General features: G+C 53.4%; 1 protein-coding gene across 1 annotated transcript; it reads left to right on the forward strand.

The window, feature by feature from the left end:
• Positions 1 to 1,666: 1,666 nt before the first annotated feature.
• HTR3A (5-hydroxytryptamine receptor 3A) lies at positions 1,667 to 14,921 on the forward strand. The gene is given in 9 exon segments (XM_067039494.1): positions 1,667 to 1,736; positions 4,265 to 4,431; positions 5,438 to 5,482; positions 7,800 to 7,909; positions 9,305 to 9,474; positions 11,717 to 11,877; positions 12,199 to 12,495; positions 12,498 to 12,741; positions 14,623 to 14,921. Coding segments are annotated over 9 exon segments (1,560 nt in total). The 5' UTR covers positions 1,667 to 1,669.
• Positions 14,922 to 15,295: the final 374 nt, after the last annotated feature.

Below are 15,295 nucleotides of genomic sequence, written 5' to 3' on the forward strand. Positions count from 1 at the left end.
ATCTGTGTGTCTGCCTCCCTGGGAGGAGCCTGGACGTCTGCAGGCAGAACTCAGGAATCTAATTAGCCAGGCCTCTGCTTTTCCCTCATCCCCACTGGCCAAGGAGAGTTCATCAAGGCCTCGCACTAATTCTTATCTTGTTTAAAAGGGTCAAAAGTGACTCCACAGTTTCATCGGAGGCAATTTACACCCCGCCACTGGCCACAGCTCCAACTTCCCTTGTCTGTTGTGCCATCAAGTCCATTAATTTCTTCAGGGGAAACTTGATTTCTGCTCCATCAGAGAGACGCACAGGCAATACATCTCCATTGGAGGCCGTGGCCTGCCCGACTCATTCTAATTCTGTTACCTAAGAAGCTAATTCTCTAATGCACACGCTGGGCAGAGGACATCCTCTTCCCTCCCTAACACAATTGGGCAGTCCCAAAGGGTCCCAGGAGCTCACTGCAGAAATGAAAGCTTGGGGTCCGTGGCACAGGGTCTCCAGGCTTCCTTACTGTCCCCGAGATGGTCCCACCGCAGTGTGGAGAGCCCATTGCTGACAGTCCCATTCGGGGAGGGTCAGCCGCATTCAGGCCACCTGGGGCTCACAGCTCAGCCCCTTCCTGCCGCCTCTGCTTCATCCTTTCCCCTCCTCTTTCTTCTCTTCTTTTCCTCCTTCTTTTCCTCTATTTGTCCCCCTCCTTCCTTGCCTTTTACTTCTATTTTCCTCTTCCTTCTCAGTTTCCTACCAATTGTTCTTTCTCTTCTCATCTTCCTTTTCTGCTTCTTTTTACTTTTTTACTTCTCCCCCTTCTCCAGATCTGCCCTTTCTATAGTTTACCTTCTGTTTCTTTTCATCTTCCTCTTGTCCCTTTTTTTCCTCCAGCTTTGGTGCTGCCCCTTCTGGATCAAGTTCAGTGTCTGATGTTCCTTCCTGGTTCTCTGTCTCTGGAGGGTTTGGCTCAGTGGAAGGAATGGGCCTCAGGCCACATTGGCCTGGGCTTGGAGCAAATTACAGCGGGGTGGGGGGGTGCCTCATGTTTACATACAGGGAGCCCCAAGGATACAGAATCGGACATTCTGTATCTGTGTGTGGGGTGGGGGCAGGGGAGAAGTTAAATGTGTATTTGCTCTTTAATGATAATGCCCAGTCACCCGCTTAGCTAGGGGCACTGGGTCACCTGTGGAGTTAAAGTATGGTCCTCCTGCTTCTCGGACCCCACCCCACCCTGCCCCAGCCCGATGCTACCGATGGGCATAAATGAAGGCAGCGGCCTAAAGCACCTCCCAGCGGACAGGCTGCACCCTTGCTCCAGGAGCTCCTGCAGCCCCCTGACACCAAGTTGCTCCTTGGGGAACTTGGCCAGGCCACCTGGCTGAACAGGTGGACTGAGCTCTGGCCGCATGACATCATCCTGGTGGGCTCCCCTCTCAGTGGCTCCTTCTTCTTCCTTCCCCGCCCTGAAACCTGATCCAGCTGAAGGATTGATTGCAGGAAAACTTGGCGGCTTCCCAGCCCTGGTGGCCGGGGCAGTGCAAGGCTGCAGCCTCAGAAGGTACAGGGAGCAGCCAGCTGGGAGAGGCAGGCTGGCTGGGACAGGGGGCTGGCAGGGCGCAGGCAGGCTGGTCCTCAGCAGGGTTCACCCTGAAGGCCACTCGAGGCACCCGATACCGTGAGAAGCTTGCCATGCTGCTGTGGGTGCCGCAGGCGCTACTTGCCTTGCTTCTGTCCAGGTTCCTGGCCCAGGGAGAAGGTAAGGAGTCCATGGGGAAGCACGCAGGACCTGGCTGGCAGCTACAGAGGTGGGAGAGGGGATGCCTGGCCCCTCCAAAAGTGGAGGGAAAGAGGGTTTTGGAGTGGGTGGGGCTACAGGAAAGTTGGGTATCTTACTGCATCTGAGCATGAGAGGATTTTAACACACCAGGATCCAGCTAGAAACTGCAGATGTTGAACGTCGGGTGAGAGCAGGGCTTGCAGAGAGGGGCCCTGAGCTGTGTGGGAAATGCTTAGACGGGCATGGGACAGGGGCTCCTCTCTTTTTTCCCTGCCCTGAAACTCATCGAAGGGCAGCAGCAAGGGAACTTTGAGCTCATTTGGTCCACCCTTTCTTGTTATAAATGGGAATGCTGTGGACCAGAGATGGGGAGTAATTCACTCAAGGTCACACAGCTCCTTAGCAGTAGAGTGGAGACCAGAATGAATGTCATCATGTTTCCCCAGCTTCACTGCTTTCGTTGCACGGGTTCTCTAAATTTCCTTCCAGGGCTAACCTCTAATAGCACCAAACTTCTCCCTGCATTCCCCCACCCATCCCTTTCTGCCTCCTGGGGACACAGGGCGTTTTGGTCACAAAAGGATCCATTTCCTTTTGCTGCAGACAATATTCCTTCCCCATTTGGGAAGGTTTTCTCTCCATCCAGAGCTGGGTTGAAGCTGGGGCTGGGGCACAGTTAGGATGTGCTTAATTGGATGGATCTGAAGGGCTTCTGGGCACAGTGGTTTTCCTCCCATGAGCTGTCGTTTGGGAAAACTCAGTGGGATGAGAAGACCTGGGCTGCAAGTTAGGACTGTGTTCTGGAGTTTCCTTGGCTGCAGAGAAGCTCTGTCCCTCCCAGCATTGGTCCTTTGCTCTGAGGCCTGCAGGGCCCACACTTGTTCTGTCCAAAGTGATCAGAGTCCCAGACAATAGGATCTGGGCTGTCGTGTAGTGAAGACACACAGGGACCAGGGTTTGAATTTCAGTTCCTTCCCTTGCAGGGCACAGTACTTATCTTTCTGAGCCTTGGGGAGCCTCACCAAGGCTTCCGGGCCTTACTTTCTTTATCTATAAATGGGGTGTCATGATACTCACTCCAGTGGGCTCTCCTAAGACTGAAATGAACAATAGGTGCATTGACATTTTTCCAAAGGGGACACTCAATAAATGTCCTCTTGTCTTCCTCTCTCTCTGCTCTTCTCTGCCTTTCTGAGGGAAGCTGAAAGTTTAGCAGGGGCAGGTGGGTGAGGGGCAGGAAGGGGGCTCTGCAGGACCAACTTGCTGTAGAGGTCCACATATGATAGATGAGATGGGAGAAGAAGCAGCCTTGTCGAGAGAAAGCCGGGCCTGCTGGCCCCTGGCCTGTGAAAGACCCTGGTATCCCCCTGCCAGCTCCTCACGGCCTTGCAGCCTGTGCCCTGGTCCTCCAAGTGGCTCCCCACCCCGACCCCATCTTTCACCTTCATATTTCTGGCACCTTTCAGGAGGTGCTTCTACTGTTTCCCAGATGGACAGCTGAGGTGCTCATGAAATCCCCAGAGAGCGGGGCTAGGGCCTAGGGGTTGGGGTTTCACTGCTTTATCTTTGCAGGCCTCCTGCTCTGGGGACTGTTTGGTTCCTCCTCGCATCCTCCACACCTCAGCCCAGCCCTCTTCCTAACCCCATCAAACCTGCCCGTAAAGCTACCCTAGGGCTTCCCTGGTGGTGCAGTGGTTGAGAGTCTGCCTGCCGATGCAAGGCACACGGGTTCGTGTCCTGGTCTGGGAAGATCCCACATGCCATGGAGCGGCTGGGCCCGTGAGCCACGGCCGCTGAGCCTGCGCGTCCGGAGCACGGGAGAGGCCACAACAGTGAGAGGCCCGCGTACCGAAAAAAAAAAAAAAAAAAAAGCTACCCTAGAAGGAGGCCTGGCAAACCCTCCCCAGGAGTTTCTGTGAGTGTGGAGAGGGGGCAGGGATCTCCTCAGGATAGATTTTGCAGGAGGGAGAAGGAATTTTCATGTTCACTGGCTGCCCACCCTTTTCTCCTTAGCAGTTGCGGGCTGGGGTCAAGGGGGCAATGGGCTATGCAGACGCTGAGATGTGACCTTGGCTGAGGCTGACCCTCAGCAGACCATTGGCTTAGAAATTGTGCACTTGGGGCCACACTTTCCAGTATCACACCCGAGGGCCAGCTCCTCTTTATCTCCCGGAGCCCCTCATGCAGGGCCCCTCTGGGCAGGCAGCTTCTCTCAACCCTTCTCAGCCCTTGGCCCACTTGAGACCTCACCTTTCTTGTGGCACCTGCTTTCACAGCCCAGCTTCCCTTCTCATGTAAATGGGTGCCTAGGTTACCCTTAGGAGACAATATCTTTGGATTTGGGCAGGAATCTCTGCAGATCCAATGCTCTAGTGATGGGAATTTCAGTCTGTGGGAGTATCTGGGAAGGGTGGGGACACTTTCCTTCTAATAGCTTTCAAACCAGGGCCAGAGAACTGGGGGAGACTCAGGCTCTGTTGTCTGATTTGAACTGTTCTCCTTCCCAGCCAAGCACAGGCGGGGCCCCCAGGCCCGGAATGCCTCCAGGCCAGCTCTGCTGCGGCTGTCAGATCACCTCCTGGCCAACTACAAGAAGGGTGTGCGGCCTGTGCGGGACTGGAGGACGCCGACCACGGTGTCCATTGATGTCATCGTCTACGCCATTCTCAGCGTGGTGAGCGCCTGTCCCCACTGCCCGGCTCAGAGGTGGACCTTCTGGGTGGGAGGTCATGTGAGACCAAGTCACCTTCAGGCAACACGGTGGGCATTCAAGCACCCACAGTAGCTGTGCTCTGGCACCACGGCTCAGGACAGCTGCCCAAACCAGAAAACTGGGGTCACCTTCATGGCTGCCTCTCCTGTACCCTACAGCCAGCGGGTCACTCGGCGCATGCGGTTTTCACAATCGTACCTACCTGTGTGAGCTGTGTGAGGGTTCAGACCATCCTATTCGTCTCTACACTCTTGCTGTCTTACACACGTCCTTGGTACATGGCGGGTGTTACTAAATCGTTGTTGAAGAATTAATCGTAAATAAATCAGTTAATCAATTACTGAAGTAGGGTGGGGTGCACTGCCCAGCTGAGGAGGTCGGACACTGGGCAGAGATAAATGAGAGGGCAATTGCAAGACTCAGGGCACTGCACTGGGGTAGGATGGGTGGAATGGACTTCTCTGGCTGTCTCTACTAGAGTCCGTTGGCTGTTTCAGGAGGAAGGGAAATTGGGAACTGGATCGAAGGGAGGGATAGTGATGGATTTTTCATTCTATGTGGGTTTTGTACAGCTTGACTTCATGCTAGAGTAGGAGATAGATGCATATATATAAAGGTACAGATATACATCTGTATGATGCTGTTATATGTCTTCTATCATTATCTTCTATTGTGTTATTATAAATGTATATGTAAAATATACACAACAGAATAGAAGATAATAGAAGATACACACACACACACACACACACACACACGCACGATGTTAAAAAAGAAATCACTGAACTTCTTTCTAGGTGTGTCCTAGTAAAAGACCAACTCTTCCTGGCTCACCCCTTTTCCTCCACCTCATTTCCTCCCTCTCACTTCCCAAGGGAACAGAGACACAGAGCAGCAGCTCCTGTTGGGGCTGGTGTGTGCAAGGGGCCTGCAGCCCACTTATGCTGAGCCCCCGTTCTTTCCACAGGATGAGAAGAATCAGGTGCTGACCACGTACATCTGGTACCGGCAGGTGAGCTGACCAGCCCCTGCCCCTCCCCCACCCCCATTTCCTGGGACTGGGACTTTCCCTTCCTGGAGGGGCTCCCACATCTCAAAGGACTCAGGGTCTCAGAGGCCTTGGGGATGGGAGGGGAGGAGAGGGGAGGGGAGGGGAGGAGAGGGGAGGGGAGGAGAGGGGAGGGGAGGAGAGGGGAGGGGAGGGGAGGAGAGGGGAGGGGAGGGGAGGAGAGGGGAGGGGAGGGGAGGGGAGGGGAGGAGAGGGGAGGGGAGGGGAGGAGAGGGGAAGGGAGGGAAGGGAAGAGGTGGGAGGCATACTCACAAGATCCAGGATCTCCTGGATCTGGACCCCTCTAACCTCAGGACTGGAAATAGAAGGCGGCTTAAAGATTGGTGGAGGAGGGACTTCCCTGGTGGCGCAGTGGTTGAGAGTCTGCCTGCCGATGTAGGGGACGCGGGTTCGTGCCCCGGTCCGGGAAGATCCCGCGGCGTCCGGGAAGATCCCGCATCCCGCCAGCCGCGGAGCGGCTGGGCCCGTGAGCCATGGCCGCTGAGCCTGCGCGTCCGGAGCTTGTGCTCCGCAACGGGAGAGGTCACAGCGGTGAGAGGCCCGCGTACCACAAAAACCCCTCTGGTTTCCGTAGTTTTTCACAGCATCGGAAACAAGTGCTTTTCCCACCTCTGTTGCTCAAACACCTCAGTGACTGGTAGCTCAGAAGGCAGTCACTTTGCTTTCAAACAGCTCTAATTGCTAGAAAGTTCTTCCTTCTATTAAAGCCAAATTGGACGACAGCCAAATTGGGTGATTGAAACAGGATGATTCCATCCACTTTAGTCTTCTGGTCCCCGGCCATTTGCCCGCTCTCCCAGCTTCTGATGGGCAGCGCTCAGGCACGGGTGTGTGGAGACCTGTGAGGCCTTGGCAGCATTTCTGGCTTGGAGCTGACGGGGGAGGGCAGGAGACAGTGTGGGCTGCCGTCCATAGGCTGGTCCTGCTCTGGCAGCCCCCGAGGCTGTGGGGAAGACATCAGAGCAGGAGGGGACACCAAAGTGGCTGAAGAGAGGACAGCAGGAGGCGGGGGACAGTTCCTGGACGTCAAACCTGAGAGAGGCTCTGAGGACACACCTGGTGTATATGGGTCTCTGTTAAATCCCTCCTGCTCCTCATGGGACAGGGAGTGGGGTGGAGAAAGAAGCCAGAATGCTGATTCCTGACATCCTGCTCCCTTTCTGCCTTAGAGAGATCTCTTAATACACAGCACATCTGCCTCAAGAGAGGGACCCAAGCCAGAACAGGCATTCTGGTGCTCCTTTCCTGGGACATGTGGCTTAAGTCCCACCTCTGCACCTCTAGGGTCACTTGTCTGCTCCAGCAGTAGGAGATGCCAATCTGCTATGTACCAGCAGCTGTGCTAAGGCACCAAATTAGACTCAGGTCCTGCCCACAATGAGCTCACAGACTAGTGGAGGCCACAGACACGTGAACAGACAATGCAACGCAGCAAGATAGCCGCTCCTATGCAGCAAAGAAAAGATGCCGTTTGTGGGAGCAAAGAAGAGGCACTAAACTCCGCCTGGGGAGTGGGGGTCATGTGAGGCTCCTGAAGAAGGAAACAGACAGATTCCTTCGTTACATCTGGAAGGATGAGTAAGACTCACCTCGATAAAGAAGACAGGACTGCAGTATGGGGGGAGCAGGATATGCAGCGATGCAGAGGTTTTGACAATGTTTAATTCCATGTGGCTGGAGTGTAGCCTCCACAGAGAGCCATGGCAAGAAAAATGAGGCTGGAGAGATAGGTGGAGGCCGGATCAGGTGGGCCTTTTTTGTCCATGATCCTAAGGGCAGTGGAGCATCACTGAAGAGTTTTAAGCAAAGGAGTGACATGATGAAATTTACATTTTAGATCAGTCATTCTGGCAGGATAGTGGAGGAGGCATTGATCAAAATTTAGTAATAACCACCTCTACCCTGTGAGGTGCATGCTATTATCCCTGTTTACATATGTGCCGATCAAGACCCAAGAGGCAATTTGTCTAAGATCCCTCACTTGGTGGCTAGGGGGTTTATAACATTAGAAATGATTGAATACCTTCCCAGGGAGAGGCTGCATCCGTCTGTGTTGTATTTGCATGTAGGGATGTCTGAGTACAGAGGTGGGGGGACTTCTGGGTACCGCTGAGTGGTCTGGGTGCCACGGACACCAAGATTCTCCCAAGAAGATGCCCACCTGTTGCCTGGGCTCCAAGTGGTGAAGTTGGCCTGAGTTGCGGATGACTCGGCCTGAGACGGACGGGGTAGCCTGTGACTGTTCCTGTTCCTCCCCTAGTACTGGACTGACGAGTTTCTCCAGTGGAACCCTGAGGACTTTGACAACATCACCAAGTTGTCCATCCCCACGGACAGCATCTGGGTCCCAGACATCCTCATCAACGAGTTGTGAGTACTGTCCTCAGATGCTGGGCAGCCAGGGGGCGGGAGACAGGGTCACCGCTGTTGCATTTGAGATGCCTCACTAGACCTGCGGAACCATAGGTAAAGTTGAATCGGGCCCCAATTCCCCTTTGTCTTTTTTCTCCCTTTCTTTTCTTTTTAGAAAACTCCTAAAAAGTTTTTAGGAGTCTGATGTTGAAACTCTGCACTTCTTGGTCCAAGGGCCCCCTTCCCTGGGAAGGGAGGCCGGTGAATGAATCCACACTGAATCATAATAGTCTAAGGAGGAACGGCTGCGTTTTTAAAAGGGACAGTTACATTACTGAAAGGAATGAAGTGCTAGCGGTGGTTACTGCTCCTGGTCACGAAGGAGATTTGGGGCCGGGAGACACTCAAACTTTCAAGTCACACATGTGCCTCACTGGCCACAAATTGCACCCCCGATATGAAGTGGGTCCCACCAGCCTTTATTCCTAGCCACCAACATTCCTTCTCCCCATTCTTCAGGTTCCACTGCCTGAGTTTCTGAATCCAAGGTCTGGGAAGATGGCTGGGGAGATGCACAGAGGAGAAGGTGGCGGGGGCCAGTTGCCCTCCACGCAGTACACCCCCCCCCCCGCATCACCCAGTTCCAGGGGGTGCCATTCACCTCGTTCTTTAGGGAGGCAGCTGACTCAGAGCCCCAGCCTTGCATAGCTCAGGCTGGAGGGATTGGGGAGCCCCAGTTTCTGGCTGGATCTCCAGCTTAAACAGTGCCGTAGCCTTGGTCTTGACTCCTCATCTCTCAACCTGATGTCACAGAAGGCTGCAGGCTCAGGATCCGAGGCTCAGCCGCAGTGGCTGCTTGGGAGAGCCCGGCCCGGGGTTGGCTGATAGAATGGGGTGAAGTTTGCAGGACTTTGCTCTTTTGTTCCAATTCTTCTCACTGATTTTGCCAGTTCCTTCCCCCCTGCCCCACCCCGGAAATGATGGTTTTCATTTCACCGGACTTCTAGGGATGGAACCCAAGGTCCTGCTCTCCCACCAAGCCTGCCCGTCACCATCGGGCTGGCAATCCTGGGGGCTGAGGTCCGCCCAGCCCGGGTGGGGGGGTGCATGGGGACAGCTGGGCATTCTCCTTACAGCCTGTGGCTTGGGGGTCCAGGGACTCCTGGCCTGCCTTTTGTGGTGAGGTTGCCGGGGAATAAATGAGAAATGCCCTTTACTGCTTGGAAAGTGGCCTTGGCAATGGCAGGTGAGGAAGCCTAAGATAGATAAGAAGCTTGGAAAAACGGAGGCCAGACAAAACTGCCAGGTTGTCTTGCTGCCTAGACCCTCCCCGCCGAGTAGCTCAGAGACCTTCAGACTCCCACAGCTTGACCTGCTTCTTGAGTCCCAAACCGACCCCTCTTCCCTGGCCAGTGTGGACGTGGGGAAGTCTCCAAATATCCCGTACGTGTATGTCCGGCATCATGGAGAGGTCCAGAACTACAAGCCCCTCCAGGTGGTGACCGCCTGTAGCCTCGACATCTACAACTTCCCCTTCGATGTACAGAACTGCTCGCTGACCTTCACCAGCTGGCTGCACACCAGTGAGTCTGTGGGCTTTGGGAGGCGGGAGAACATGTTGGGGGCGCCTGGGGCGCCCGCCTGAGGAGCACACCCTAGGATGCAGTCTCCCTCCTCCAAATTGATCACCCGTTGTTTTCTAATGTTGCTGAGCCTCTGTTTCCTTATCTTCCAAATGGCACTACCATTGTTGCCCTTGTCACCTCACTCAGTTGCCATAAGGATTGAACGAGACAGTGTAAACTGACAGCAAGATGCTCAGGGACAATTCTTTCCCAATATCACAAGTAGGATCTGGCACGACATGTCTTTCAAATCCAACCACTCCTCCACTGATGGACCCTCCCCCCAGTGCCAGCAACCCTCATCTCCTGCCCAGGTGGTTGCAGTATCCTCCTAGCTGTCCCCACCCATTCATTCTTCCTCCCTCCCCTCCACTGACACTCCTCACAGCAGCCAGGGGGATCTTATTAAAATGCAGATCTGATCACGTCACTGTTTGCTTCCCTGAGACACAATCCAAATCTCTTACCTGGCCGAGAGGCCCCTGCAAAGTGTAGTCACCCCTCCGGCCTCACCTGGTGTGCGCTTCCCAGCCCAGCTGCCTGCCTTCCTGGGCCCCAGAGTCCCTTGTTCTTTCCTTTACTCACATGCGCTTCCTCTTCTAGGCCAACGTGCCCTTCCCCCTCCCTCCCCCTCTCCCCTTTCTGCCCCACTGCCCCCCCCCAGCTGGGCCTCCCCGTCCGTTCCCCAGGGAAACCCCCTCTCATCCCCCAGACGAGGCATCCCCAGCACACTCAACTTCATAGTCTCCTGTTCGCCCCACTTCTAGTCACTTGTAAGGACTTGTTCAATGTCTACTCCTCTAGATAGAAACTTAGGGAGGACAGCGACGTGATTTCTATCCACCGTTAGGTCCCCAGGGCAGTGCCTGGCCCAAAGGAAGATGCTCGGTAAACTTTTATTGAGTGGACAAACGCTAGGTGCCCGGTATGGTCTAGTGAAGTGAGAATTGCCCTACCGCAAAAAGGCATCCTCCAGTTCTATCCTGACTTTATTGCATTAACTGTCAATGGCAAAGGTAATACCTAACTCCCTCCAACAAAAGCCATAATTACAGGGACTTCTCTAGTGGTCCAGTGGTGAAGATTCTGCCCTTCCACTTCAGGGGTTCGATTCCTGGTCGGGGAACGAAGATCTTGAACGCTAAGCAGTGCGGCAAAAAAAAATTTTTTTTAAAGCCATAATTACAAATAATCTTTGATCTTTGACCTTTACTCTCAGTCCCAAACTCTTACCAACAACTCCCCACACCAAGACTTAACAATTTTTATCAGTATAAACTTCACATAATATGTTCTTCTAGCTCCTACTCTATCCTTTGAATATATACACATACATACACGTGCCTGGAAATTGTCTTATAGGTTTTTATTTTACATAAATGTAAAATATTTCATGTTCTATCATATACTGGTATCTGAGCCTTTTTACTCAACAACAGGTCTTGGACCTTTTTCCAAGTTATGCAGATTTAGCTCTTCCTCATAAATTTTGACTGCTGTAGAATAGCTTATGATTTGGACTGCATAATACTTTATTAAGCATTTTCCTGATGGGTAGCCATTTAGATCTTTCCCAATATTTTGCTGCAATGGATACTCCTGTCCTTTTGTGCAATATTTTGCTGCAATGGATACTCCTGTCCTTTTGTGCATATGTATATCTGTTTCTCTAGTATTGATACAGAACAGTATAGCTGCTGTTCTATAAGTGAGGGTTTTGCTTATTTTCCTAATTCACCTTTTAAGACAGGCAGCTCTATCAGGCAAAGGTGAGGAGAGCTGACACTTCATTTAGACAATGAGCAGTTCTAACAAGAAACCTAGAAAGGTGCTTGAAGGGGTGTGTGTGTGTGTGTGTGTGTGTGAGAGAGAGAGAGAGAGAGAGAGACAGACAGACAGACAGAGACAGAGATAGACAGAGACAAAGACAGAAACAGAACCAGAGAGAGGATAGAGCTTCCTAATAAATGGTTCGCTGGTTCTTCGCATTTTGCTGTGTTTCCACCCAAGAGTGCGTCTCCCCTGTTACAGCCCCACTGCACAGACAGGTACAGCATGCACTGTTAACTCATCGTATAGCTGAGAAAACTGAGGCTGAGGATTAAGAGCTGAGGCTTGAGCCACGCCACGGGTGCCGCCCCACCATCACAGGCACACCCCTGGCCCAGACTCCATAGCTGCTTGATTTCTCCTGTCTCAGTCCAGGACATCAACATCTCCCTGTGGCGCCTGCCGGAAAAGGTGAAATTGGACAGGAGCATCTTCATGAACCAGGGCGAGTGGGAGCTGCTGGGGGTGCTGACCCAGTTTCAGGAGTTCAGTATAGAAAGCAGCGACTGTTACGCAGAGATGAAGTTCTATGTGAGTCGGACAGGAAGCGGATGTGGGTAAAACGATGAGTAAAGTCACACCCAGGTAGACTTAAGGAGGCATAGCCCTTTTCCCGCCTCGCACTCTTCCCTCAATGAAGTAGGTGGGGAAACGCAACTGAATTGTTCTTTACTTTTCCTGAACAGCCGCAAGCCTGGATCTGGGGGCGGAATATGGGGTCTGCCCATCTCCTTCTCCGAGCAATCCAGGCGGCACGCCCCACGAAGCAGGGGGGCCTGGGATGGGGTGGTGGTTCCTGGGTGCAGGACCCGTCTTCTCCCGGCTCCCCCAGAGCTCCTCTCTTGGTCCCAGGTGGTCATCCGCCGGCGGCCCCTATTCTATGCGGTCAGCCTGCTGCTGCCCAGTATTTTCCTCATGGTCCTGGACATCGTAGGCTTCTACCTGCCCCCGGACAGTGGCGAGAGGGTCTCCTTCAAGATCACGCTGCTTCTGGGCTACTCGGTCTTCCTGATCATTGTGTCCGACACGCTGCCGGCTACGGCCATTGGCACGCCCCTCATCGGTAAGGCCCGCTCCCGGGGAAGAGCTCAGAGCGGCCGAGGAACAGAGGAACCGGCCCTCTCCTACCTGCCGTGTGTGTCCCCCACTCCCACCCCACCCCGGGGTGCACAGGTGTCTACTTCGTCGTGTGCATGGCTCTTCTGGTGATCAGCTTGGCCGAGACCATCCTCATCGTGCGGCTGGTACACAAGCAGGACCTGCAGCAGCCAGTGCCTGCCTGGCTGCGGCACCTGGTCCTGGAGAGAGTCGCCCTGCTCCTCTGCCTAGGGGAACAGTGGACTTCCCGGAGGGCCCCAGCCACCTCCCAAGCCGCCAAGACCGATGACTGCTCAGGTGAGAGAGGGAACTTCTGGCCTGGATGCAGGGACATGGGAGGGATTCTCTGGAGGGCTAGCCGGGCCAGAGAGCCTGGGCAGGCCCTGGGAACTGGGTACCATCCTGCACAGAGTACCCACGGTGGACTTCAGCCAAAGGCATCAATCAAACCCTTTCCTCACCTTTGTATTCGCGCATCATCCCAGGTGGGGACGGAGAGGGGTTAGGAGTCCCAGAGGCTGAGCAGGTCAGGAGCTGAGACCTCTGGGCTGAGGGCGGCCTCTCCTGAGATGGATCCCGAGGGGGGCATCAAATGGATGCCTCTCAGGCACTGATGGGACAGCTAGCCTCACGTGGTTCAGCACTGCACCCGGTTCCGAACCCTCTCTCATTAGAATCAGCCAAAGACCAGGTCCATTAGAATCTCAAACACCTATGAGGCAGAGGGACAGGGCACAGAGGGACACTAAATTCCTCATGCCCATGGGGAATTTGTCATCCTTGCTCTTGGTGGTGGTGGTGGTTGCTTTGCTGGTTTATTTCTTGAGCAAAGACCAGGTGTTTGCAAAGCATCGTCCGTGCATTATCACAGGTGATTCTCATGGCAACTCAATAGGATCTTCACCCTAATTTTTCAAACAGCAAACAGAAGCATAGAGAAGCCAAATAGCTTGCCCTAAGTCACAGAGCCAGGACCTGGTGAACCCATAATTTGAACCCAAGCCCACCTGACTCTAAGCTGGTGTTTTAAACTCTCCACCCCACTCCCCTCCTTTGTGTCTTCTTCCTGGCTGGGGCCAGGCCTTTTACAGAAGATGTTTGGTTAATCAAAGACCATCTCATCATGAGCTAGTGCAACAGCCTAATACCTGATTCAGCTGCTCACCTGATAGTGATCCAAAGGTGTATTTTATGGTCTAGAAGGATTCGAAGTCATGGAGAGGAGGGCAGTGAGGCAATATGATGCAGTGGACAGAGCAGTGGATTTGGAGTCCAGATACCTGGGCCTTGGTGGCCTCCCCTTTAAATGTGCTCCAACTGTGTCACCACGGGCTAGTCACTTAACCCCTCTGAGCTTTAGCATCTTCATATGAAGAGTGTGGTTGGTAATTACTCTTACTCTGCCTCTTTGTGGGGCTGCTGGGAGGCTCAAATGAAATAATGGATATCAAATTGCTGGGGAAAGCCCATGGGTTAAAAAAGCATGGGAAGGATAAATATCAAATTCATGATCTTGGTGATGTGGGGAGGGAACGAAGGATGTGACTGAGGAGAGGTATACAGGGATCTTCAACTGTATTGGATTTCTTTTTTTTTTTTTAATGAACCATACTTTATTTATTTTATTTTTTAAATTTATTTATTTTTGGCTGCGTTGGGTCTTCGTTGCTGTGTGCAGGCTTTCTCTAGTTGTGGTGAGCAGGGGCTACTCTTCGTTGTGGTGCGTGGGCTTCTCATTGCCGTGGCTTCTCTTGCTGTGGATCATGGGCTCTAGGTGTGTGGCCTTCAGTAGTTGTGGCATGTGGCCTCAGTAGTTGTGGTGCATGGGTTCAGTAGTTGTGGCTTGTGGGCTCTAGAGCACAGGCTCTGTAGTTGTGGCGCATGGGCTCAGTTGCTCCACGGCATGTGAGATCTTCCCGGACCAGGGCTCGAACCCGTGTCCCCTGCATTGGCAGGCGGGTTCTTAACCACTGCGCCACCCGGGAAGTCCCTGTACTGGCTTTCTTTATTTGCTTAAGTTGGATGGTGGGGTACACAAATATGTAAGTTATTCTCTATACTTTTTTGGTCTGAGATTATGCATAATAAAAATACCTGAGGCCTTAGAAACATAAAGGTCAGTGTTCAAGCAAGGCTGCTGGGCCTCCCTCCTTTGCCAATGCTCTGCCCTTCTTCTAGACATGACAAACCACTGCAGCCATTTGGGGGGATCCCGGGACTTGGAGAAGACCCCGAGGGGCAGTGGCAGCCCTCCCCCACCGCCGCGGGACGCCTCCCTGGCGGTGCGTGGGCTGCTGCAGGAGCTGACCTCCATCCGGCACTTCCTGGAAAAACGGGAGGAGAGCCGAGAGCTGGCCCGGGACTGGCTGCACGTGGGCTCCGTGCTGGACAGGCTGCTCTTCCGCATCTACCTGCTGGCGTTGCTGGCCTACAGCGTCACCCTGGTCACGCTCTGGTCCATCTGGCAGTATTCCTGAGTGGGTCCAGCCCAGTAAGGGGTGGGTGATGAGGCTGGTTAGGATGGGGATGGGGGAGTTTCAGGGCCCAGGGGATGCCAGACACATTCTCAAAACACATAAACAGTTTCATGCCTGTTTCCAATGCCAAGCCTCTCAGCAGTCCCCAACCAGGGCTTTAACCCTTCCCCTAAAAACTTGGTGTTTAAGGCTCTTACATCCTCCTCCACTCCCCTACAGGCCCATTATGGCTTTAAGACACACCATCTTAGATCAGAAGAAACCCACGCATGCCCTGACTTCACTCTGTCTAAGCGTCAAGCCTCAGTTTCCCCACTGGCACTGCCCTGAATTGGCAATTTGGAATGCTGCTCGCTCCCTCAGCCTTGTTTTGA

This window comes from Kogia breviceps, chromosome 7 (assembly GCF_026419965.1).
Source record: "Kogia breviceps isolate mKogBre1 chromosome 7, mKogBre1 haplotype 1, whole genome shotgun sequence".
Classification (NCBI taxonomy): Eukaryota; Metazoa; Chordata; class Mammalia; order Artiodactyla; family Physeteridae; genus Kogia; species Kogia breviceps.